This window comes from Eptatretus burgeri, chromosome 14, assembly GCF_056783735.1.
Source record: "Eptatretus burgeri isolate ZD-2024b chromosome 14, Ebu_testis_v1, whole genome shotgun sequence".
NCBI classification, from domain to species: domain Eukaryota; kingdom Metazoa; phylum Chordata; class Myxini; order Myxiniformes; family Myxinidae; genus Eptatretus; species Eptatretus burgeri.
Window position 1 is genome coordinate 4,584,064 of NC_140974.1, and position 25,000 is coordinate 4,609,063.

The 25,000-nt window shown below is 42.1% G+C and overlaps 1 protein-coding gene across 3 annotated transcripts in view; it reads right to left on the bottom strand.

Moving 5' to 3' along the window:
- The window catches only part of LOC147012578 (pappalysin-1-like), a 227,682-nt gene that overhangs the window by 49,499 nt on the left and 153,183 nt on the right, over positions 1-25,000 (bottom strand). For 2 of the 3 annotated variants that reach the window (XR_015050994.1, XM_085853554.1), the window contains exons 13-16: positions 22,586-22,763; positions 19,898-20,048; positions 1,808-1,973; positions 1,202-1,406 (exon numbers count right to left, since the gene is read on the bottom strand). Coding sequence is in view for 1 of the 3 variants with exons in the window: in XM_085853554.1 (XP_085709680.1) it covers positions 1,202-1,406; positions 1,808-1,973; positions 19,898-20,048; positions 22,586-22,763 (700 nt within the window). In the remaining 2 variants the exon portion in view is untranslated. Of the gene's footprint in view, positions 1-1,201; positions 1,407-1,764; positions 1,974-19,897; positions 20,049-22,585; positions 22,764-25,000 lie in introns of all 3 variants that reach the window. The other variant, XR_015050995.1, reaches the window with a different exon arrangement.

The following is a 25,000-nucleotide window of genomic DNA, read 5'->3' on the forward strand; positions in this document are numbered from 1 at the left end:
TTATTCTCAAACGTTTTTATACCAAAGTATAATGACACTCGGTGGAGAACATACCTCCGCCAAGCTGAACAGTTTATGCTTTGCATCCTACTGATGGGCTGGATCTGAATCAAAATCTAATCCACTTGTTCTTGTCACCTAACCAACTCATCCACCAAGTTTAGTCATAACTCGTCCACAATGTTTGGAGATATTACAATATATATAGTCTTTGGCCCAATCTCTCAATTTTAGAAATTAGACCTATGTTCACCTTTTGAACTTAAAAATAATTGGTGGTTGTATTCATTGACCTGATATGCAAATCCTGTTCAAATTTCAAGTCAATCGGATGAAAATTGAGGATTTTAGAAACTGCATTGAAGTTGTTCACCTTTAGCCTATGTTGACCTTTTGGCATATGATGACCTCAAAAATAATTTGAAATTCTATTTCGTGACCTGATGTAAATATCCTGGTCAAATTTCAAGTCAATTGGATGAATATTGACAATATTTTTTAATTTCGGCCAATGTTGACCTCAAAAATCGTGATGATGGGCTGATGGGCTGCATAGTGTGATGATGATTGGTAATTAAGACCATGTGTATCCACATGCTGTACTACTTCCCACCAAGACACTGGTCACTCGCAAGACCGGGCAAAATGCAAAAATCTAGCAAGAAGAGGATATTTATGACTGATATAGAAGTTTCTTTTCTTCAAATTAGGTCAGAAATGAACATTCGTGTTGGTGATTTTGAATGTATCATTTATGGCAAGTATAAGTTATTGGGAAAATCAGTCTCAATCAAAGTTGAGACACCCACATACCTTCTGACTTGACAAATGACTTATGAAAATGGAGAGAAACACAAAATCAATGTTTTCTTTCTTGGGATATGAGGTTGCCATATAACATTCAGGGAGGACAATACATTTGGTGTGCAGCCTTGCATACCACTTCTTTTTTTTGTGAACCTCAAACCCTTTATTCCTCCAACCAGTTTCAGAATCGTGCACTCAGTGTGTTGTTCACCAACTCCATCAAATTTTTTATGTCCTACTTATTTTTCAATGCACTCCTATACCAGCCCAGTTTCACGTGTTATGGTACATGTCATGTACTGTACTTGCATGTCATTCTGCAAATCAATTACAGGTATCTCCTGACAATATTAGGCTAGTTAAACCAGCCAATGATTTGTTCAAATTGCCTCACCTACTTCCTGATGTAAAGGATAGCTGATAGCCAGGAAGGCAGCGGTACTTGCACACTGTTCCGACCTCATGACTGGGTCTGCCACAGCGTTTGGTGCGGAGCCGAGCATGTGACAGGACTGGTGCAGTGACACACACTAGTTGGCAAGATGCCTCCGGAAAAGACCAGAGCCCATCTGCCAAGCATGCCAGAGTGACGTCGGAACCTAGATCCCAAGAGAGAGTCGTAGGACAAGATCCCAAGAGAGCCATAGCCAGAGGTGTTGGTGGAAAAGGACAAAAGGAAAAATATAATCAGCAACAGTTGTTTTGGTGATTGTGCCAGAGCTTATATACACTCCACAATGTATATCAGTTGCTGTCACATTAGGCAACAATGCACGAGTACTTTTTTCAATTGAAATCAAGCAACAGAAAATGTCATCTTTAATGGTGGTATTATTCGTAATAAATATATCATGCATGATACCTTGAAAAGGTGTGTACAAATATCTCAGAATCCAAGAGTGTATTTATCAACAGTAGGACGATTATCTTTATAAAAGTGGGATTCACCACGAGTACCATTGTTTACTCTTGACATGTTGTACACGCTCCATTCGGTTACCCAGGAGTTGGGCTGGTGGTTGGCAATGGAATGTACACTGCTTTGTGAAAGTGGTGCCATTGGGGCATGACATTTCTGCATGATCCACGTGACTCGGGTATGGTATTCCACAGTCTACTGGATTACAACTTGGCTCAGGTGTCCATGCGCCTTCCTTGCACTGAACCTGCAACAATATTAAAATATCAGCATCAGGGCCAAAAATTATTCTGAAGTCATCATGTGACACTTGTCTAAAAGAAGCACAAGAAACTTAGATGGATACTTTTGGGATATTGAAGGGATGGCACAATAGCTCAAAGGCAGCATACATACAAGAAAGGTTTGTAAAATCATTTGTTGGTAGTCTCATGCTGTGTCTAATCATTGAAGACACCAAAGGTCTAATAGCAAGTCTAATAGCATTGGCAGTCTAATAGCAAGCTACATAAATTCAAAGTATTAGTGCCATGGCTGATAAAAAAATGGAATCAAGACCAAGGAAAACAAGAACAGCACAAGGTAGAGTGCATAGTTTTGCCTCGTGTGTTCATTCTGAACAAAAATACCATTGTTAACTGAACATACTACTATTATGGCCCACTGCTATTGTGGCCCATATAACCTTATCATACATCCACCCTATTATGTCACATACAGCATTGCCATTATCCAAAGCTTTATTTGATTGATTATTGGAATATTTAACGACCATTTTTGTGCAAATAAAGGCTAAATTGTGTCAATGGATGTGAATATGAAAAAAAATTTCAAACTATATTCCCCATGACTAGTTGATCATATTGTGACGTTCACGGGACTTGAACAGTCCCGCCAACGTAGGATGAGCCGAAACGATGGAGGCGGTTTATTGTTTTACAATGCAAGGGTGGCAGTTTTGATCGCTCAAAAGCAAACGGGACGAGGAAGGTGGCACAAGTCACTTTTTACTGAGTTAATAACGTTTATTTCTACACAAGAGCGATAAGAAGGCTCGGCAAGAGGAGGGATCTGTGGGAGATTTGACGAAAGGTGGTGTGAATTCGGGCGTAGGGGAAAAAACACAAAAAATTTCAATGTATATACAGAAAAATATAAAGAATCAATTCATCGGTACATGGATCTCAAAGCCTCCAAGGCGCCAGGTATGTACGTACGTACACACACACACACACACACACACACACACACACACACACACACACACACACACACACACACACACACACACACACACACACACACACACACACACACACACACACACACACACAACGTAGCTAGTTCGTCAGGCTTGCCCGTGGTGTCGATGCAAAAGTCATGGGATTGGTGCCGGACGAGCTGGCGTTGCGCCTGTCAGGGGCAGGAGACACGGTGGTGCAGATGTTCCGTGAAACCTTCCGTGCAGAAATTGTGGTTCTTGGCCTGTGAGCTCCAACCAGCCCCTGTGGTGTTGTTCTTGGTGGTGTCGACTTCCTGCGGTGTGGGCCCAAAACCGCTCACAGCCGTCAGGGAACCCAGTTCATGTGCCAAGATGCGAGCAGAAGAGGGAGGCAGGTCTGCCCACCGTCCGGTCCCGTACCCAGAGCCAGCGGAACAGGAGAGCCAAACGAGGTGAGGCACGAGGCACAGCAAGGTCACGAGGCACGACGAATCAAGGAATGAGCAAGCGCAATGAGAGAGAGAGAGAGAGAGAGAGAGAGAGATGCAATGAACGCTCCGTCCAGAGGGGCTGAGAGATGAGAGCCTCGACAAGAGCGGGCTAAGAGAAGAGAGCCTCGACAAGAGGGCTGAACAAACTCCGCCAGCTATTTTTTTTTTTTTAAATATCTATCTATCTCTATCTCTATCTCTATCTCTATCTCTATCTCTATCTCTATCTCTATCTCTATCTCTATCTCTCTCTCTCTCTCTCTCTCTCTCTCTCTCTCTCTCTCTCTCTCTCTCTCTCTCTCTCTCTCTCTCTCTCTCTCTCTCTCTCTCTCTCTCTCTCTCTCTCTCTCTCTCTCTCTCTCTCTCTCTCTCTCTCTCTCTCTCTCTCTCTCTCTCTCTCTCTCTCTCTCTCTCTCTCTCTCTCTCTCTCTCTCCAATCAGATCGTTTCATCCTCATGAGTCCTCGTAACTTCCCACAAAGCCCCTCATTGGTCCTCCGCCTGCCGCCTGCCGCCTTCCGCCTTCCGCCAATAATCATCAAGGGGGCGGAGCCATCCGCAGCACCGTTCTGTCACGGCAAGCCTACAGGAAATACTAAAAGGGAATACATATCAACACTTACCCAAACCCTTCTCGCTATCTAATTACGTGACAGTTATCATTTCTCCCTTAAAGAAATGGACATTTACTAGACAATTTATCACCACTGAATTCCTACTTCATTACATCGAGATCCTGGTACAACTCGAACAGCATGGCATACCTAATTAAACTTCCTAATTACCCTTTGAATGCATACCCCCCCCCCCAGATGTAACAATATGTTTAAAATTTCACATCGATCTGTTAAGCGGTTCTGGAGAAGAAGATTTTTTTTTTACGTTTTAATTTTCAATCCAATATTACCGCTAGACTACATGACCGATGACGTCATGCATTTAATTATTCACTCACATCAGGTCGTAGATCAGATATGACATTTCAGATAAGGATTATGATTTAACCAATTATGGCTGGAAAACCAGTTTACTGATGACATCATCGTTATCACCCTATATACCCCATAGGGAGTTGATGATATGTGCCAAGTTTCAATTTTATTTGTTGAGCGGTTTCGGAGAAGATGTCCAACATTTTCCCCTTTATTGCAATATGGCTGCCATATCATGTGACCAATGATGTCAGAGTTATCAATAAAATATTCGCCGCAGGGAGCCCTTCCTATGTTAAAAGTTTCACATCGATCAGACAAGCGGATTCAGAGAAAAATTTTTTTAACCTAAAATACATCGACAAGAACACACACAAACATACAGACAAACAGACAGACAAACAGGGATGTTGCAATAGTCTTGCATCCCCTTCGGGGTGAGATTAACAATGTGATTAAGAAGGGTATTTGCAAAATTCATGTAAATAAGGAAATCTTTTGTAGTTTTTCATGATTCAGCGATGATGAAGACCCAAGCCAGGAGAGACAGATGTGATGCCCTCGGGGCAGAGACAGATGTGATGCCCTTGGGGCAGAGACAGATGTGATGCCCATAGGAGAGAGCAGTTGAGCGACGAACCCCATTGAGCGACGAACAACGGTCATTCAGAATGCGAGTAGTTTTTGCTTGTGGTCGGTAAAAACATTCCTTGATTAGCTCCTCAAACCTGAACTTGATGGAAAATAATTTGATCTAATTTGATCATATATTTATTTATTAATCTCTTCTTTCTCCCAGCCTTTTTTTGTTTTTTGTTAGCTTCCCTATTATTCACCTCTGTCTTCCAGGCCAGCACACATTTTGCGTTTACAAAGTCAAGTCTCATGGAAGAGCTGGGACACAGAATGGATCAGGATGCAACAGAACAAAAGGAAGAGTTGAAAGAGAGGGGGAAAATATACTAAGAGCAGGGTTGAGGGACAAAATAGAGAGAGATTTGGACAAATATGGAGTGTTGTGAAGAATGAGGTATAAAGGAGGACACACAGGGTGGACAAGATTCATGCCAAAGCAAATTCTCAGGAAAGAAAGACTGAAAATTTGGAAAGAGGTGGGTGGACTCAGGGGGCAGGGGTGGGAGGAGGGGAGTTTAATGAGGCAGAAAAGATCATGGTTTTGGTGCTGATATGAGATGGTTGTGAATAGGTGTCTTGAACATCTGGAGAGAAGAATGAAATTGAAGATAATGTGGTGGTTGGTGGGAAAAAAAAAAAAAAAAAAAAAAACGAGGAACGAAGGAGTGGAGGTGAGCAGTGATTCTGGATTTTGGGAGTTTCCCCAGAAGGGGGTTGCTGGAGAACCACGTACACCCTACAGAAACCTGGGGGGAGCAGGTGGGGGCATTTAAAGTGCAGAGAGTGAAAGGCCAGAAAGTAAGCAGTATAAAACAGAGAGAACAACGACCTGTCTGCAACGGGAAAGGGATAGGACCTAAGTATCAGCTTCATCACAGGAGAATCCAATCATCTTGAAGGCCTTGGTTTCCATGGTGTCAAGCTGAGCAAGGTGTGAGGTAGGGGTGTGAGCCCAGATGGGAGAGAAGTTCCCTTTCAAGATGCAGATGAAGGCTTTTTAGGGAAATAGAAGTTCAGCTGTGCCTAGGAAAGGCATCGCATGAGGGAGCATGCCAAGTCGACTGCTGGATTTGAAGACCGACTTAGAAATAGGGCTTGTTCAAGAAAAATAATGGCTGTTCGTGAGACCCAAAACTTTGAGTAACTGAACTTCTTTAAGAGGTTTGTTGAGAAAGTTGGTGGCAGGGTTTTCCAGATGGTCCTTTCAGAAAGAGAGAGAAAGAGATTTGTCAGGCTTGAAATACATATTTTCCAAGTGTTTGACCAGCTTGTGTTCCCATCAAGGCCTGAAGAGTGGAAAAAGGCTGCAGCATGTCTATTTGAAGTATGAAGGATGTCCTGAAAAAGGGTCGAGTCATCAGCAAATAGATAAAGAGGACTTTCCAGAGAGTCAGATAAATTGTTGATGAGATTAGGAATAAGACAGAATCCAGAACACTGGATTGGGGCACTGCCACCTTGGCAGGGAGGGGAGACTACAGAATTCTGCTGAGAGCCACTCATAGTCGAGTAAGTAACCCGAGGTTGGATTTGGCCTTGTATGGCAAAGGCAGAGAGTTTGGAGAGCAAGGCGGAATGCCAGACTGTATTGAAAGCTCGAGATATGTCTAGAGAGAAGGACTTCATCTCATGTCTGACATTGAAGGCCTCCATTGATTGTTGGAAGTGTAGAAACAGCATGTCAAAGGTAGAATGACCTGGTCTGAATCCAACTTGATGCCCTGAGATGAGGTGAGTAGAGAAAAGGAAGGATTTTATGTCTAATATGGTGATGGATTCTGTGACCGTGCCGATGATTGGAAATAAATTGATGTCTGTAGTTAATGAGACCAGAGGATATGCAAGAGCATATTTTTAGGAAACATGAGCTGATGCCATCTGGTTCAGTTGCAAAATCAGTGAGTTGAGGGTTGCCAGAATTGTACCCACCTTCTCAGGTGCCAAAGACACAGAGTCGAGGAGCAGTTTGGTGCAACTGGATATGGTGGGAACAGAGCGAGGGGTTGGTGTCACGAGATTTGGAAGCAAACACAGAAATGAGACATTCGGCCATTTCACAAGTGGAGTCGGCTGTGGTGCCATTTGAAGTGATTGAGGCAATGTAGGGGGAGAGTACTCTAGCAACAGACTGAAGAATGTGTCACCATGTTTCAAATGAGGGGAGAAGTTTGAAAGCTCATTCTTGAGGTTGCAAATATATTGTTTGCTGGTTCTTCTGAGAGTGGACACACACTTGTTGCGGAGACAAACACTGCTCAGCTGCGTGTGGAGCCAAACACCAATCAGATGCGTCTGGAGCTAAGCTGGCCAGAGACAAACTCCACCCAGACACGTCTGGAGACAAACTCCGTCTGGACACGTACAGAGACAAACTCTGTCCAGACATGTAGAGAAAAACTCCGTCCGGACACGTACAGAGACAGACTCCGTCCGGACACCTACAGAGACAGACTCCGTCCGGATACCTACAGAGACAGACTCCGTCCGGACACGTACAGAGACAGACTCCGTCCGGACACGTAGACAGACAGACTCCGTCCGGACACGTACAGAGACAGACTCCGTCCGGACACGTACAGAGACAGACTCCGTCCGGACACCTACAGAGACAGACTCCGTCCGGATACCTACAGAGACAGACTCCGTCCGGACACGTACAGAGACAGACTCTGTCCGGACACGTAGACAGACAGACTCCGTCCGGACACGTACAGACAGACTCTGTCCGGACACGTACAGAGACAGACTCCGTCCGGACACGTACAGAGACAGACTCCACCCAGACACGTCCAGAAACAAGCTCGGTCTGGACACGTACAGAGACAAACTCCGTCTGGACACGTACAGAGACAAACTCCGCCCGGACACGTACAGAGACTGATTCCGTCCGGACATGTCCAGAGACAGACTCCACCCAGACACGTCCAGAAACAAACTCCGTCTGGACACGTACAGAGACAAACTCCGTCAGGACACGTACAGAGACAAACTCCGCCCAGACACATACAGAGAAACTCTGTCCAGACAAGTCTGGAGACAAACTCCATCTTGACAAGTCCAGAGACAAACTCAATCCAGACATGTCCAGAGACAAACTACGCCCAGACACGTCCGGAGACAGAAAGATGTGTGGGAAGGTGCTGGTCTGCATTATGCAGGGGCGGAGTGAGGATGGGACAGAGAGAGACAGAAGCAGGTCGGGGGAGGGGAGTTAGCAGAGAGAAAATGTTATACTTTATGAACACACACACACACACACACACACACACACACACACACACACACACACACACACACACACACACACACACACACACACACACACACACACACAGTATTAGTGCTTGGCTGATATTGGCAATTCTTCAGGAATCGGCAGATTGGCATCAATGTGATGACTGACTACAGTACTAACTGTATACAACACAAAACCTGAAGTAGTTTTCACCCTTGTTTTGGGGGAATTTCAATAAACAAATTATAAAAACAATGTTGCATTATAGACATTTCAGGGAGATGTGCAGAAACATTAATCTTTATAAACAGCTGCCAATCGTCAAGTGACGGATGGAAAAAAAATTGGCTCTGTAATTTAGAAAACACGTGAATATGGCAAACGGCTCCGAAATCGGGTGTTATCAAATATATTTTGCTTTGAAACTCACAAAGAGAAGCATATAACCTTTGTGAATCATGTACCTCTACCTTGTAGCAATTGCCGACTGTACATCACAATCACAACACGAACTACACCGCTATGGACAACAGGGCGCTCAGAAAGTGGATAAAGCACTCAAGCAAGCACTCCAATTAAATGGTTGATAAGGAACAGTTGGCCAGGTTGTTGCTGCATACCATATAGGATCCCTTTAACTTTAAAGCTGGTCTTCACCACGTCTGCAGCAGTTAAAGAAATTAAATAAATTTGTTTAAAGAATGACTTTATCCACAAAAGAGTTGCTGTTTAATGTAAAACAACCCTGGAGACATAGCAAAGTTTAATCACCCATGAAAATAAATTGCAGATAATTCGCCATGTTGCCTGTTTGTCTGTGCACGCACCACGTAGTACATCATTCGCTGTCCGCATAAATGTTATAACTATTTAAAAACGTTTGTTTTTCACCAGATTTGCTTTGATTCCCTGTAGAGCACCGTGCAAAACCTCCGAAAAAATAGACATAGATCTGGCACATGCTATGGATCGGCAGTCCCTCTGGGGGACAGGTCACGAGGTCGAGCAGTGCATGCATTAAATCATGTAGCTCAATGAAGCTGGTTAATTTTGGCACGTTCCTAAATTTTTTGTTCGCTCGATACAATTCTCCAAACAGTAGAAACAGATAAGTTTAATGCTTTGGAAATTTCACATTTTCTTGTGTTTATATGGAGAAGGGGGGAACCTAGCCTTGCTTGCTCATAGTAAATTGGTATATCGGCTTAGTTATAAGACTCGTTATTTCTTTAAATTATCAGATTTCACAAAAGATTTCGACAATTATTTAATCTGGATGATATCCGATCCTCAAAAGCGAAATCATATTTTGATGATAAACTTTAATTAGTCCATGAGAGTACATTGTGGAAAATTGCATCATATAATGCATGAAATTGCTCCAAGCTCCTAATTTGAAAACTATAGTACTTACAAAAATGATGTACCCAGTGATTCGTAGCCATGATGAACAGGCATTCAATATGAGTGATGAAAGTGAAAAAAAAACCTTTATCGTTAAGAAATCATTGCAGCCTGTTCCAAGCCAGGCATGGTTGAGCAGGCCAAAAAACATAGCGGCTTCAGGCTCCAGCGAGGTTACGCAGGAAACACCTTAAGACCCCAGAGAGTGAAGTGGCTTCAGATATGCCTGATGAAGGATATAATTAAATAAGGCCATTAATTACCTTCAAAAAGGATGTTTTAATTAACACAAACACCCAATTTTCACTCATGCACTTCCTTGGAGTTCCCTTAGTATGCATGCAAAGTTTCAGGCTGCGAGGTTTCATGGCTTTGGAATGATGGGGTGCTCTGCTCTTTCTTGTTTTCACTTACACACGATGTGGTGTTGTGTGTGCGCTTTTTGTTACCTCTGCCACCGAAGGTGAAGGAGGTTATGTTTTCACACCTGTCTGTCTGTTTGTTAATTGCTGAAATCCAAAGGATTTCGGCAATTATGTTGGTCAGTTGTGTGTGTCATTCTGTGTGTCTGTCAGTCTGTTTGCTTGTTTGTGTGTTTGTTTACCCTGTAGCAGCCACACTGTTTCAACGATCATGACCAAACTGGGTACAGACGTCAGCCATGGTCCAACTTAGACACGTCGTTTTTGATTAATCTCGGTCAAAGGTCAAGGTCAAGGTCACCGAAAAACCGAAATTCTTATATTCGCAATAACGTCCGCTAAAATGATTGTATCGACTTCAAACCAAACCAAAATGTGCATCTTCCAATTCTGCATCCAACCATATGTCTCATTGGGGTGTCACACCAACACCCTTATTAGTGGTCGGGGGTCGAATGTCAGGGGGGTCGGGTCAAAAATTTCAAATTGCGATAAAAACGTCATTTCGATCCCGATTGACTTCCAATTTTGCATGTGGTATCTTGGTATGCGTCCTATTATATACCAAAAATTATGAAATTTGGTTCAGCCACTTCCGGTTACCATGGGAACAAAGTTCCCTAATGATAAACAAATGCAAATTTTCAGATTTTAAAAAAGTTTGACAGTGTCCACAATTGTGCAGATTTGTTCACCAATATTTGCACCCATGTAGGCAATAGAACTGGCTACTGATGTGTTAAGTTTGGTTGACCTTCAATCAAGGTCAATGTCAAGGTCGACTATAAACAGTGAATCGTTTTTTTTGTCATAACGTACTCAAAAATGGTCGTATCGACTTCAAACTAGGCTTAAAATGTTCACAATCATATCTCTAATTATGATTTTACACATTTGCATGCGAAAAAATGCAAAGTTTAGAAGTTTGCCCCAAGTCGAAGTTGAGGGGGGTCACGTAAAAGTTGATTTTCACTTTAAAACGGCCATAACTCAAAAAACAGTGACAGATAGCGACTACATTATCATTATCAACATATAGGAATTTGCATATGACCTTTGATTTGACACCAACTTTGTTGACTTTGTGTGACCTTGTAAGATCAAACCTGAGGTCGCAGGTTTTTACAATTATGAGAAAGTGGCCATAACTTCAAGAGTTTGAAAGATAGAGCAACGAGGTTTACGTCATATTGATCGCCATCGAAAAGTAGGGAAATATTTTTAGTTATTCTCCATCACTTCCGGTTTTCGAGATATATCGAATAAATAAATAAATATTATTTTTGATAATTTCTCAATTGATTGATGTAACAAGCTAAATATTTATGATTTTTAGATTAATTTCAGCAAATTGTTCAATCACATCAGAAACCATCAGCCAGAATGACTACATAATTGGTATGGACCCTCTTTAGGGAAGGTCTATCAAGATTGTTCAAAGTTTAGAAAAAAAATGGATTTAAAAAAACATGCCTTGTGTTCATAATGGGGAAATATTGAAAGTGTTGTAAATTCGTTGTTATTGGTTTCATTCCAGGGAGGTTTGATCTCGCGCATGCATAGCTTTTCACTCTTTGAAGTCACAAGGTCAAGGCAAATCTGGTGACCTTGAAAGATCAAACTCCAGTTTTTGTTTTTTCAGAGATCATGGAGATATGTCAAAGTTATTCCGGCAATTCCTTGTTCAACGAGCAATTTCATTTGTTACTTACGAAATCTAAAGATTTCTAAAGAAATCTAAAGATTTCGTAAGTATATTGATGACTTCCGTCCTCTGTTTGTGTGTTTGTGTGTTTGTTTGTAGGCACGAGAACTCGAGAATGGAAGAAGCTACCGATGTCAAATTACACCACGTGATTCAGGAGGATGATGGCTAGCGCTGATTAGATTTTGGTCAAAATCGGTCAAAGGTCAAGGTCACAGTGAGGTCAAACATTCGATTTTGATGGTTTGGTACAGAATCATCGTAGAAACTTCTGGTTTGTGTCGCTACCTTCTCTAGAGACAGCTTTTATTAGACATGGTCAGAGGTGAAGTTGACAATTTCGTAAGTACCAGTCTATGACTGCTTGTTTGTTTGTTTGTTTGTTTGTGTGCAGGATATTTCAATACATTGTGGACGGATTTGGACGAAACAGTGGTGGACATGTTGGGTGTGTGACAAGGAATAATGGGTTCAATTTTGCTGAAGATCCGAATCCGGATCTGGATATGAGAATTATTTAATTTTTGAAGTGATTCTTCACCATTGAAAGATTGGGCCAAAAACGATTTGTTACTGTAAAGCATGATATTTCATGAATGTATATGATATTTCAAAAATGTGTATGGCCTGAAATGTTCTCGTGGATCAGGCATTGCATGGTGAAGGTATGCACTCCACAGAGTGCCCTTCTAGTTATTTTTGTGTTTCCGTGGTACAAACACGGCTGGTTTCATGTCCTGGTTTGGCATGATGAGTTGTTGGTTGTGTGAGTGTTGGGGTTCTCGTTGGGTGTTGTGCACATGCAGATGTGGTGTCTGGGATTGAATGTTGTTTGTTGCTCACTTTATCCAGCCGTTTGCACCATCCAGTTTTCACCATTTGCATCAGAAGTGTGTATTGTGTGGGTACGTCCACCGTCTCCCCAGTTAGACCACCCTCCCGGCTCTTCACGTGCCACACTCCCAAAAATCAACCTGTGCCGTTTGTTCGATGTTGTATCGAACACACGGGTCCCATCAAAGTCAAATTTGTGGCCAGATTGCAGGCAATGATGTGCTATCGCTGACTGGGTCACCTTTCTGAGCCTAATTACTCGACCATGTTCATCTCGCCATTGTTTTAAATTTCTTCCAGTTTCACCAATACAGAATTGATCACAGTCTTTGCATGATGAATGGTAAACTACTCCAGATTTAGCACCAGTTGGTATTGGGTCCTTTCGTTTTGAAATGACATTACGGATGGTGCGGAGAGGCTTGTAGGCGATGCCAATCCGTGCACCACGTACTATCATGCCAATCCTTTCAGAAAGGCCCAGGTAGTATGGCAGCACACAGTGCCCAAGTGTGCTTGGCTCCTTCCTTTCTGTCTGTTTTGGTTCTTCCAATGTGGGGAGTGTCCCCTTGCTGTACCCATTTTTAAGCACGACTCCTCAAACTAATCTGATTTCTTTAATTGCTTCGGCTTTGGAAGATGACACCCTCCATGCCCGAGCTGCTAAGGTCCGTGCTTCACTGCGTTTGTGGGAGATTGGGTTGCAGGAGTTGATTATTATGATCGGGTTGATTGTTATGTGAGCATTATGAACAGGGCCAGATTTATGTTGTGGGGCCCTGGGCCATAGAAGTACGCGGGGCCCTCTCAGGGCCTCAGCCATTTTCACTTCATATATGCTTATAAAAGTATTCATATATAAATGCACCAACCTCGGCTGGGCAAAAGAAAAAATAAAATGTTCTAGTAAGTTGACAGATATTACGGTGATTGTTATACATGTACAAGATGTATATTAAAATCACTGATCAGAGTAACGGTACAATAACAAATTAGAGTCACTAGAATAGACCGCAGAGCTTTACATTTGTCTACACATCAAAGTTGCAAGTTCTTTCCTATAGGTTGTTGTTGTAACACAATTGTCAAAGTTCGTCGGTAAAACTAGAGCATCGAACTGTTTCATGCTGACATAAAGTCACAGTAGAAAATTCTGGTGTTGAACGATAAACAAAACGCATCACTCACACTGTTGTTGTCCACAGTCTGGCACAAAACGCATTTTTCATCGCAGCGGGCAAAAAAACCACATGGCAAGGCGACATTTTTAACACAGCGTCTCCTGGCTCACGGTAGGCGAAGTCACAGGGAAGCAACAACAATCAATATACATGACTAGTTAACCGGCACAGTGTGGCGGCACAACACACCTTATAAATATCATAAAATATTATCCGGTGTGTAAACTTGAACTACACAATTATAGTATAACCACCCCAGCAGTACGCCTGCGCAGCAAACATAGATTCAGGGCGGGCGTGTAATTTTGCAAAAATGAAATAGAGACGGACATAGCTTGCTGGGATTGGGAAAACCCTCACTTCTTTCGTGTGACCTATTTCTGTGGTAGACCTTAAGATTGCGCTCTTAAGATCAGTGGAAAGGAAAAAAAAGTAAGTTAAAAGATGTAAAATAAATGATAAACATAACCAAACGGATGCCAAATTAACAGGTATAGTGAGTATTTGTTTCGTGATTCACTGACCATTTACACAAACGAACTAGATTTTTTTCACAAACAAACAAAAGGTGGGAAAATAGCAGAATTTCTTGTAATCTTTGCGTTTGCGCGGGGCCCCTGGGAGGCGCGGGGCCCCGGGCCGTGGCCCTGTGGGCCCTGCCCTAAATCCGGCCCTGATTATGAATGCTCACAAAGACATCACGTGGCAGGCTGCTCACTCGTATCTTCTGATCCGGGTGTTTCATTTACATAAGAACCTAAACGTTTCTGTTCAGTGTCCTCAACCTCAGTGCACAGGGAACAAAACTGTCTGACATGACCTTTGGCTGTTGGAGTGTCTTGTCATTCACGACCATCTTCTTCAAACTTTACATGCATTGGCTGGTGTTGCATAGATGAGACATCTTTATGTTGTGTGGGTTCTGTGGGTTATGTCCACCAGTGGCCTGCTACAATCAGAAGCATGCCTGGAGGATCATCAATATCATTTAAGGCTGTCCTGCGGTGTGTGCGAGCCAGGGGATTCCATTTTGGAATTTTGATGGATCCTGGGCAGATATGGGCCTTGGCCCGATCCTACCTCCAGAGATACAGGCTTGGCAACAAGCTGCGGGTTGCAGGGTAGGGTACTGGCAACAACAAAGAGTCATGTGTGCTGTAAAGAGCTCCTTAAAGTCAGCTGAACTTTGCTGTGAAGAAGGAAGGGTCCCGTCATGAGGGGTCCCTCGTGAAGGTGTGGGTGGAAGTCGCAGGCAACTGTAGTTCCCGACTGAGTTTGCCACCTGGGCTTGGAAAGGTCTGGGATGCTCTGGCAGGTGGACTTGTGGACCCTGCTGGGTTGTGATCTTTATTGGTTGACTCATGCCCCCAGAGATCCAGGGGAAACGCAGCATTCCTGGTGGCGCTGTATTCTTGGGCGAGCTTTTCGTGGGCTTGGCCCGAGGGGTGTCCTCAACTTCAGTTGGGTTTCCTGTTGTTTGATCTCAATTTTGCTTTGATTTGATTTATCTATTGTCTGTCTTTTTGTTTTAGCTTTCAGCAATTTCAGGGGGGGGGGGGGAGACCATGACATGCATGATGTCAGGTGAAACGGGTCCTAATTTGGTTTCCCACCTACATGTTTCTGCCTGGGGTTAGCAACCGGTTGTGCATTCCAATACTTAAAAGGAAAAAGGGTGTTATGACTTTTGATTGAGTGTGTCTTTATTATTTACTTTGGTGGGATATCAGGGTGGGAGAATGGGGGGGAAAATGGTTATGTTTTTCCATTCCTTTGTTTCGTTAGTTAGATGTCCTTTGTCATGGGGTGGTAGGTGCATTTCTTTTGGTTCATTGTTTTTAAATCTAATACCTGCCTGCGTTTCTTTTTGTAATATCATTGGTTGTTTGATCATCCCTGTAATTGTCATTGATTGTATTACTGGTGCTTGTGTGGGGGGCAATTCTAGCCACCTAGGGCAATACAAGCTGTTTATTCAACGAAATAAAAGACACTCTTGTGCACAAGAGGAAGGCCCCAGCTTGCAACATCATTGCAAGCCAAAGACTGAACTCAATATATAAACAGTGGGGAGAACAAGTATTTGATACACTGCCGATTTTGCAGGTTTTCCCACTTGCGAAGCACGTAGAGGTCTGTAATTTTTATCATCGGTACACTTCAACTGTGAAAGGGAGAATCCAAAACAAAAATCCTGAAAATCACATTGTATGATTTTAAAATAATTAATTTGCATTTTATTGCATGAAATAAGTGTTTGATCACCTCCCAACCAGAAAGAATTCCGGCTCTCACAGACCTGTTAATTTTGTCTTTAAGAAGCCCTCCCATTCTCCACTCATTACCTGCACCTGTTTGAACTCGTTATCTGCATAAAAGACAGCTGTCCACACTCAATCAATCAGACTCCAACCTCTCCACAATGGGCAAGACCAGAGAGCTGTCTCAGGACATCAGGGACAAAATTGTAGACTTGCACAAGGCTGGGATGGGCTACAGGACAATAGGCAAGCAGCTTGGTGAGAAGGCAACAACTGTTGGCGCAATTATTAGAAAATGGAAGAAGTTCAAGAAACAGTCAATCTCCCTCGGTCTGAGGCTCCATGCAAGATCTCACCTCGTGGAGCCTCAATGATCATGAGAAAGGTGAGGGATCAGCCCAGAACTACACGGCAGGACCTGGTCAATGACCTGAAGAGAGCTGGGATCACAGTATCAAAGAAAACCATAAGTAACACACTACGCCGTCATGGATTAAAATCCTGCAGCGCACGCAAGGTCCCTCTGCTCAAGCCAGTGCATGTCCAGGCCCATCTGAAGTTTGCCAATGACCATCTGGATGATCCAGAGGAGGAATAGGAGAAGGTCATGTGGTCTGATGAGACCAAAATAGAGCTTTTTGGTTTAAACTCCATTCGCCGTGTTTGGAGAAAGAAGAAGGACGAGTACAACCCCAAGAACACCATCCTAACCATGAAGCATGGAGGTGGAAACATCATTCTTTGGGGATGCTTTTCTGCAAAGGGGACAGGACGACCGCACCGTATTGAGGGGAGGATGGATGGGGCCATGTATCGCGAGATCTTGGCCAACAACCTCTTTACCTCAACAAGAGCATTGAAGATGTGGCGTGGCTGGGTCTTCCAGCATGACAATGACCCGAAACACACAGCCAGGGCAACTAAGGAGTGGCTCCGTAAGAAGCATCTCAAGGTCCTGGAGTGGCATCGCCAGTCTCCAGACCTGAACCCAATAGAAAATCTTTGGAGGGAGCTGAAAGTCTGTGTTGCCCAGCGACAGCCCCGAAACCTGAAGGATCTGGAGAAGATCTGTATGGAGGAATGGGCCAAAATCCCTGCTGCAGTCTGTGCAAACCTGATAAAGAACTATAGGAAACGTCTGATCTCTGTAATTGCAAACAAAGGTTTCTGTACCAAATATTAAGTTCTGTTTTTCTGATGTATCAAATACTTATTTCATGCAGTAAAATGCAAATTAATTATTTAAAAATCATACAATGTGATTTTCAGGATTTTTGTTTTAGATTCCGTCTTTCACAGTTGAAGTGTACCTGTGATAAAAATTACAGACCTCTACGTGCTTTGTAAGTGGGAAATCCTGCAAAATCGGCAGTGTATCAAATACTTGTTCTCCCCACTGTAGTTTCACCAGGGTGTGTCTAAACAACAGATGGAACTTTGTGGATTTTAAAATTGCAACATAGAAGTATAATTGGTCTGTTATGGAGCTTGCTTATAGCCCCGAGGGGAGATGTGCGTGCGTGTGTGCGTGCGTGCGTGCGTGCGTGCGTGCGTGTGTATGGTTATTTCTTGCTGCTGACTCAGATGGTCATCAGACAGATAGGGTTTTGCAAGGTTGTTTACAACTATAGAGGAATGTGTGTGTTCTGCCCTCTCCTAGTTTTCCCAGAAGATGTTTATTAAAATTCTTTCTCAAAGCACTAAACTAAAGCTATTTGGCATTTTTACCTCATTATAAATTCAATTAATAATTCAGTTTCCACACTTGGTTCTCTTTGATCTGTGAATTGTCCATTGGTTCTTGTGCCTGATTTCTTGTTTCCAGTTTATCGAGTTGGTAAGACTATTGTTTCTGCTTTGTTACCCTCGCCAGAGGAGAGGGTATTGCGTTTGGGTCCATTTGTCTGTCTGTCTGTCTGTCTGCTTGTTTGTTTGTCCACACAGAACTTGAGTGCAGTTTTTCTCTACAACCACTTGTCGGATTGACATGAACTTTTCACCGTAGAAGCGAGTACTCAAGTAGAATATTATCATGATAATTATGACATCATAGGTTACGTGGTGTGGCAGCCATGTTGGAAAAAAAAGAAAAAAATTGGACCTCTGTATCTCTGAAATTGCACCAAGGAACAAATTGAAACTTGGCAGTGGCAAATACTCCTCATGGAGAATAAGGATGATTTTTTTTTTTTATAATTTCATGGGTTCCTTTGTTATGATGTCATAATTGCATATGTAGAATGCTACATCCGATCAGTATGAAAATTTTTGAGGGTCATCTTGAGATAAAATGGTCCACAGAAAAAAATTTCATGACGTTATTGGTCATGTGGTTTGGCAGCCATGTTTTGTACGTTTCTTTTTTTATACCTTCAAAATTCTTCTTCACTAAAACGTCTGAACAGAGAAATGTGAAAGTTTACAACTATGACCACCTATCCATGAGGAACAAAAAGTCCCCAAGTATGATGTCATAGGTCACATGGTTTGGCAGCCATTTTGGATTTACCCTAAAACCTTCAAAAAACTTCTCCAGAACGATTGGACAGATCAAGGGAAAACTTCCCACAAATGTTCCCAAAGCCTTTGGGATACCAAAGTGGTCATGAATAATTAATAGGTCACAGGTGTTGCAGCCATATTGGATTGAATGAAAATAATATATAAATATATATATATATATATATATATATATATATATATATATATATATATACATATACACACATTTCTCTTGAACCGCTTCATCGATCGAAATGAAACTTCATAAATATAATCTAGTAGTGATGGGGAATCCATGTTATAAGTTTCAACCTGATTGGATGCTGGGCCTGACAGCCAGAATTATTTCTTTTTTCCAATCTGTGTTCTTTTTTATTTATTTATTTTTTGATTAAGGCTCACTTGGCTGCGCCTGGATGAGTTTGAGGGTAGAGGAGTAGCAGCTGAAACCCGAATCATATCCAGGTTCTTCATCTTTGCTTTTTGCTTGTTTGGGTTCCTTCTGATGACTCCAATAGAGTGCTGTATCTGCAGTACTTGGTCTTCGATTTGATCTGAATAGATTTTAATCCCATTCTGAACTCAATTGAATAATAATAAACATCATGTGTCAGGGTCAAGTGTTCGATCAAAGCTGGGTTGCATCAAAGCGGGATGTCTTGGTTCCTGGTCGTCACTGCCAGCAGGTATAAAGTGGCAGTTCTAGTTATGTCTGTTATTAATTACAGAACACACCGGTAGACAAACATCACACAAAATACACCACACAAAACCACACAAAACAAGTCCTGGTGAGGGTCTGCTATCACTGATTGCTCTTTTTCTTGTTTTGATTGTGGATTAATTTGCTTTCTTACCTGCTTTGATAATAAAAAGGCTTTGGTCATAAAACCCATAATCAGGGTGAAATTTGGGTTGGCGGCTCTGCATTTATTTACATATGACCTTAATTCTCTGTCATTCAAGACCTGAGTATCACACGGAGGCCATCCTCATCTGGAGACGATGAGTTGGTATAATTTATGAGTATGACATCAGCGTCATGTTGTATTCAGGGTCAGAAGATTCATTTTTGTTCTTTGTTTTTTTTTGTGTTGTTCCTTCTATTTTATAATTCAGTGATCCCACCCTGCCAGTGGATCATATCATAATGACATCTTATTTCATAAAATTTTATTTCTTTGGTTGTAAACGCATGTCCAAACAGTTCAAACGAGAATGTCACAAATTGAGACAGGTCACTGTCATCAAGAAACAAAGTAAAACACGTGCAAAAAAATAGCAGGAAGATTAGATCATACATGTATGATGTCAGAGGAGAAAAATATAGAATGATGGCTAAAATACCTTCGTTCTTTTGCCATGCAAAAGATGAACATGTCCTTCTTCACATTCAGGTTTGCATTCATCTTCTGGAAATCCAAGAGGGCAGCCAATTTTGGCTTGCATGATCTGCAAAGGTGGGCAGGTGCTGTCCCCTGAGGCTGGTTGACAGCAGCTGGAAGAAGTAACTTTGGATCATCAGAACTCATAATAAAAACAAGTGTCAAGTTTATCCCGTGGTAAAATCCCAAGTGACCCAAAATTACTTTCCGAATAAAGAGGTTAGGAAAACAAGAAAAGCTGCAAATGAAACTATTGGAAATTTAATAACACATTTAAATACAATTATTGTTATAAAAATTCATGCCTGGTGTTGGCTTCATGGTTATGGTGATGGGTTTAAGATCCTGCCACGCTGTTGAATTAATACCAGGTGGGGTTGACTCAGCGTGTCATCCTTCTGAGTTTGGCAAAATGAGTACCAGCTTGCTGGGATGATTGAACCATTTGAGTATCCTGTGTCAGTGTCCTGTCCAGGATTGCACCCAATAGCCCAGGAGACTGTTTCAGCAGCACTGATGCTCTGTACAGAGTATGGTCCCAATGGATGTATTGTTATAAAATTGATAATTTCATCACAGACCCCAGGAAGGTTTGAAAAAATTATTTTCTGCATTTGAGGATACAAATACATATAGGAAATAAAGGCCTTTCAAAATGACACCAATGCTAACAAGACCTTTCGTGCATATGCTGTGTGGTACTCATTTTACCGATCTCATAAGGATGACCGGCTGAATCAACCCACCTTGTGTTAATTCATTGGTGAACAGGGGTTTCAACTCAAGACCCTAAGATCTTAAGCCAGTCACTCTAACCATTAAGCCAACACCAGGCTTACACTTTTTCTTTTGACAATAAATACAAAACTCTCGTGTAATTTCTCTTGTGGTCACGGAAACCCAACAAACATTATATTTACAACATCCCTCAAATGAGGCACTCCACAAGGTTCAAAGTCAATTCACTGGCAGTGATGCTCATAGGTTCGGATAGAACGCGCTCGCCTACAGTTCTTTAGCCCTTGCACTGGCCCACATCGTCAAGAGTTTTTGCAGTCTGGGTAGCTGCACGATTTAAGTCCTTTAGGTGATCTGAGAAAGTTATCCAACTCTTTCGTTGTGCAGAAAACAGCCCTTTCTCTCAGGTACTTTTCCAAGTATTTTTGGCTTCTTTTCGAAGCTTTTTGAGCCATCTTGGGTAACAATCCTCATCTCTCACAAACAAAATATGGAAACATGCCCCAATCAACATTGCTGCTATAGGGTCATGCACTTGTGTGTGTGGAACATTCTGGGGTGGATTATGTCATTTTGAAAGTCACATGTTACACTTAACAATAATACACATACATTTAAGTGCTTCTTCATGGTAACTTTTGAAATCCTGAACAACAGTTTTGAGTTTTCACAAATGCAGTTTTTGGTGCTACCTAACAAATGATGGTAGGGTTTCCTATTTCAAAACATTATCTCTTGGGAATGTGCAATAATTATGCAGAGCATGCTTACGATCAGGAATAGTGCTATCAGTAATCTTCTTATATTTTTACTTGTGACATGTTGCAAATCCACAAGAGCTTTGTTTTGCTGTTGCTGCTGTTGTTGTTGGTCAATTTTTGAAATGTGCACTCATTTATCGGACAGCTGCTGGACCACACTCACATCTGTAGCTTGACTCCACCCATAAGAAATGATATGGTCACCATTTTCTGGTGACCTAAAACATTAGGCCTGTAGGCCTCTGCCGATTGTACACTGTCCAGCTTTGTTGCATCACATCTCCATTGACTTTGTTTGGGTCGAGTGCTGCTCACGACGAGCGACCAAAAAAAAATCTAATATGTCAAATAAAAATTAGTAAAGTTTATTCAAGCGTCCGTACCTTCCTAAAAAAAAATGTTACGTCATTTTTGAACGGCCCCATATTGGGGTTAAACAATCCGTGACCGTGTGACGAATTAGCTTGTTCTGATGTAATCGTTCTGATATACAGTATAACTGTGACTAATCAACTCTTTAAAGAGTGCTTTAAATGCGCATTTCCATTCGGCCCGTTACCGGATTTTTAAGGCTAATTCACTCGTGCTTGATGACGAAGTTCCGTACCTTGAATGACCACGTTCAGGTTTTTTTATGAACAAAAGGTTTATTTCCAGAGAGAGCAGGAGAGCAACAAAGAGGGAGAGGGACACACACACACACACACACACACACACACACACACACACACACACACACACACACACACACACACACACACACACACACACACACACACACACACACACACACACACACGCGGAATCACCATGAATCTTATCTATCTAATGTGAACACGGGACAGACACGGCTCTATCTAATCTTATTCATCCACATGGGAACATGGGACAGACACAGCACAAGGTAAATGAGAGATTAGAGAATGTAATCTGAGCCGTGGGTAATGATTTATTTCTATTGTCAGAACAGCTTTCACCACATGGACATATGGGACATGAGCAAGGATGGGGGAGTTGAGTGGACAGAGGAGGTGAAATAAATAAATAGATAAATAAAAATTGTCGCAGGTTGTGTGCACAGTAAGGTCATTCTTGTTATTTTATAATCGTATCCTTTTCTAACGTATGTAATTCACAAAATGCTGGCTTACCCAGGTGGTTCTCTGAAGTGATGCGGTGGAGGTTGCACGTGTGGCCGTGGACCTTGGAGAGAGATTCCAGAAAAAGACACATTGGAGTTCCAAAATTCCACCAGAACACCAGAAACTGGCCGTTCCAGGTTCAGCTTTAGCACCAAGGGGTTATGATGACAGCTGACAGCATGCCTGCCTGTAAGGCAAAATTCCATCAATAAACAAGATCAAGTTATGAGATTTCATCTGTAAAAGACGAGAGTGATTTCAAGATCAATATTTCTATATTTAGTGAAAACAATACAAACAGAAGGCAGTGCTGCCTTGACTTACAGGTAACTGGCAGTTTGCAGTCAACGGTCCGATTATCCGATTATGAAATGCGTGAAAGTGTGAAATCCGAAAAATTACGATCTCTTCCAGAGCGGAATCAAAGCTGGTATGGACAGGTTCACCGATATCCATGGAGAATTAAAATTTGATCTAGGTGTTCTCATTTGTTCATATGTGAGAACCAGCTCGTCAAGGGTAGCAGCTGCCTCTTGCGATTTATGACACCAAAGTAATAATATTAATTTGTATCTGCCAGTCCACAAATGAAAAATATATTGCATCGAGCCTCATGCCGCCTGAACTTGTGTAATGTTTACGATCGTGGTTACTGTCATTGCATTCCTGCTCCTGATGTCATCCATCAATACATTGGCAGCAGTTTCATTCAGGGGAGTGCCAGCATGCTGAAACACACTGTTGGACCTCTCTCCTATATCAATGTCTGCCACACATGTTGTCTCGTACATTATACAGTCAATAATAACCCAAGGCAGGGTTTTCGAAACACCTGTTCAGCACAAAAAATCTACTCAGAAAATAAATCTGGCCCTTGGAAAATAATTTATGAAATAGTTCTCTGCATTGCTGCACAAGCATTCAGGCTTGTTTTGTTGCTAGTTTGTTTTTGTATACCTAGTCAAGGCTCCTGGAAGAGCTTGAACAAATCAGAACACAATAGAGCAAAAGGAACAGGTGAAAGAGGTGAGGGGGGGGGACACCAACAACAGAGTTGAAGACCAAGACACAGGCACACTTGGACAAACAATGGATGTGGGGAGGAATGGGGGCAGGAGAGAATGCATGGGGTGGACAAGACGGACACAGAAGGAAGCTCCAAGGAGGGAAAACTGGAAGTTTGGAAGGAGGGATATTGGGGTGGGGTTAACGAGGGTAGAAAAGATCATGGTTTTGAATCGGGGACGATCTGACTTGGTGTGGAACAGCTGTCTTGAAGACTTGGAAGGAAGAATGAGATTGAAGAGGATGTGGAAGTTGGTTTCATAGGTGAGAGAAGAGAGGACCAATTGAGTGGAAGTGAGCAGCGATCCTGGATTTAGGTAGTTTCACCAGAAGGGGGTTGATGATTCCTTCCATGTAATTAATTTCGTTTTATTGCACCATACTCTACCTGTGTTAAGTACAGTTATGGTACGTACTATAAAAAGTGATAATATTCAGTAATACATGTTACTAAGACAACGCTGAATGGTGCAGATATTTCATCATGAAGCTAAGAAAGACCCAATTTAGATTTGGCCAAAATTGTAAATTTATGGTATTTGCAAGCCATGCAAAACAATAGATATCAATGAATAATTCGAACTGTTTTAACGTTTACCTCAAGATCCTCCTCACAGACATGAAGTTACAAGCTGCCTCAAAGAACGCTAGTTCTAGAGGTGGAAGACTTGTAGAAGATAAAACTTAAGTAATTAATGATTGTTTTGAATATTCTGATGAGGAGGGTCGTGATGCTGCCTAGAGGGAGGGAGGAGGGGTCCTGTGCTTATTTAAATTATAATAATGTAGTTATGTACCGAATGGACAATGAACTAAATGAGTCAGCTTTCCAAATTTGCAGATGACTTGGAGATAAGGTAACAACAGACAGGGGAGTGATCAGATTCAGGAATGTTGAGATACTTTCATGGATTGGGTAAAATATTGGCAGATGCAGTTTAACATGGAGAAATGTGTGATGCTGATGTTGGATAAGAATGATGAAAACGGGGATTATATAATACAAAGGGCAGTCAAGTCTTGCAGGGTGACACAGGAAAAGGATCTGGGGGTGGTAATAGAGGTTGGGTAAGTATGGTGGGAAAATAAAGATAGAAGGTAGTAGAGGTAAAGCCAGAAACCAATCAATGAAAGACAAAGGCAAGCTACTAACCTGCACTTGGAACGATGATCCTGAGACTACACAAGAGTGACATTCTGATCAGTTCACACAGTCTTGCTTTCAGTTGATTTCATAAAGATTATGTTGATCAGAATCGTGGACTCACACGGTAGTTTAGAGGCAGTGTGCTTGACTTTGAGCTGTGAAGTCTTCATTTGATCCCTGACCCATTAAAGATCCCATGGCACTTTTGATAA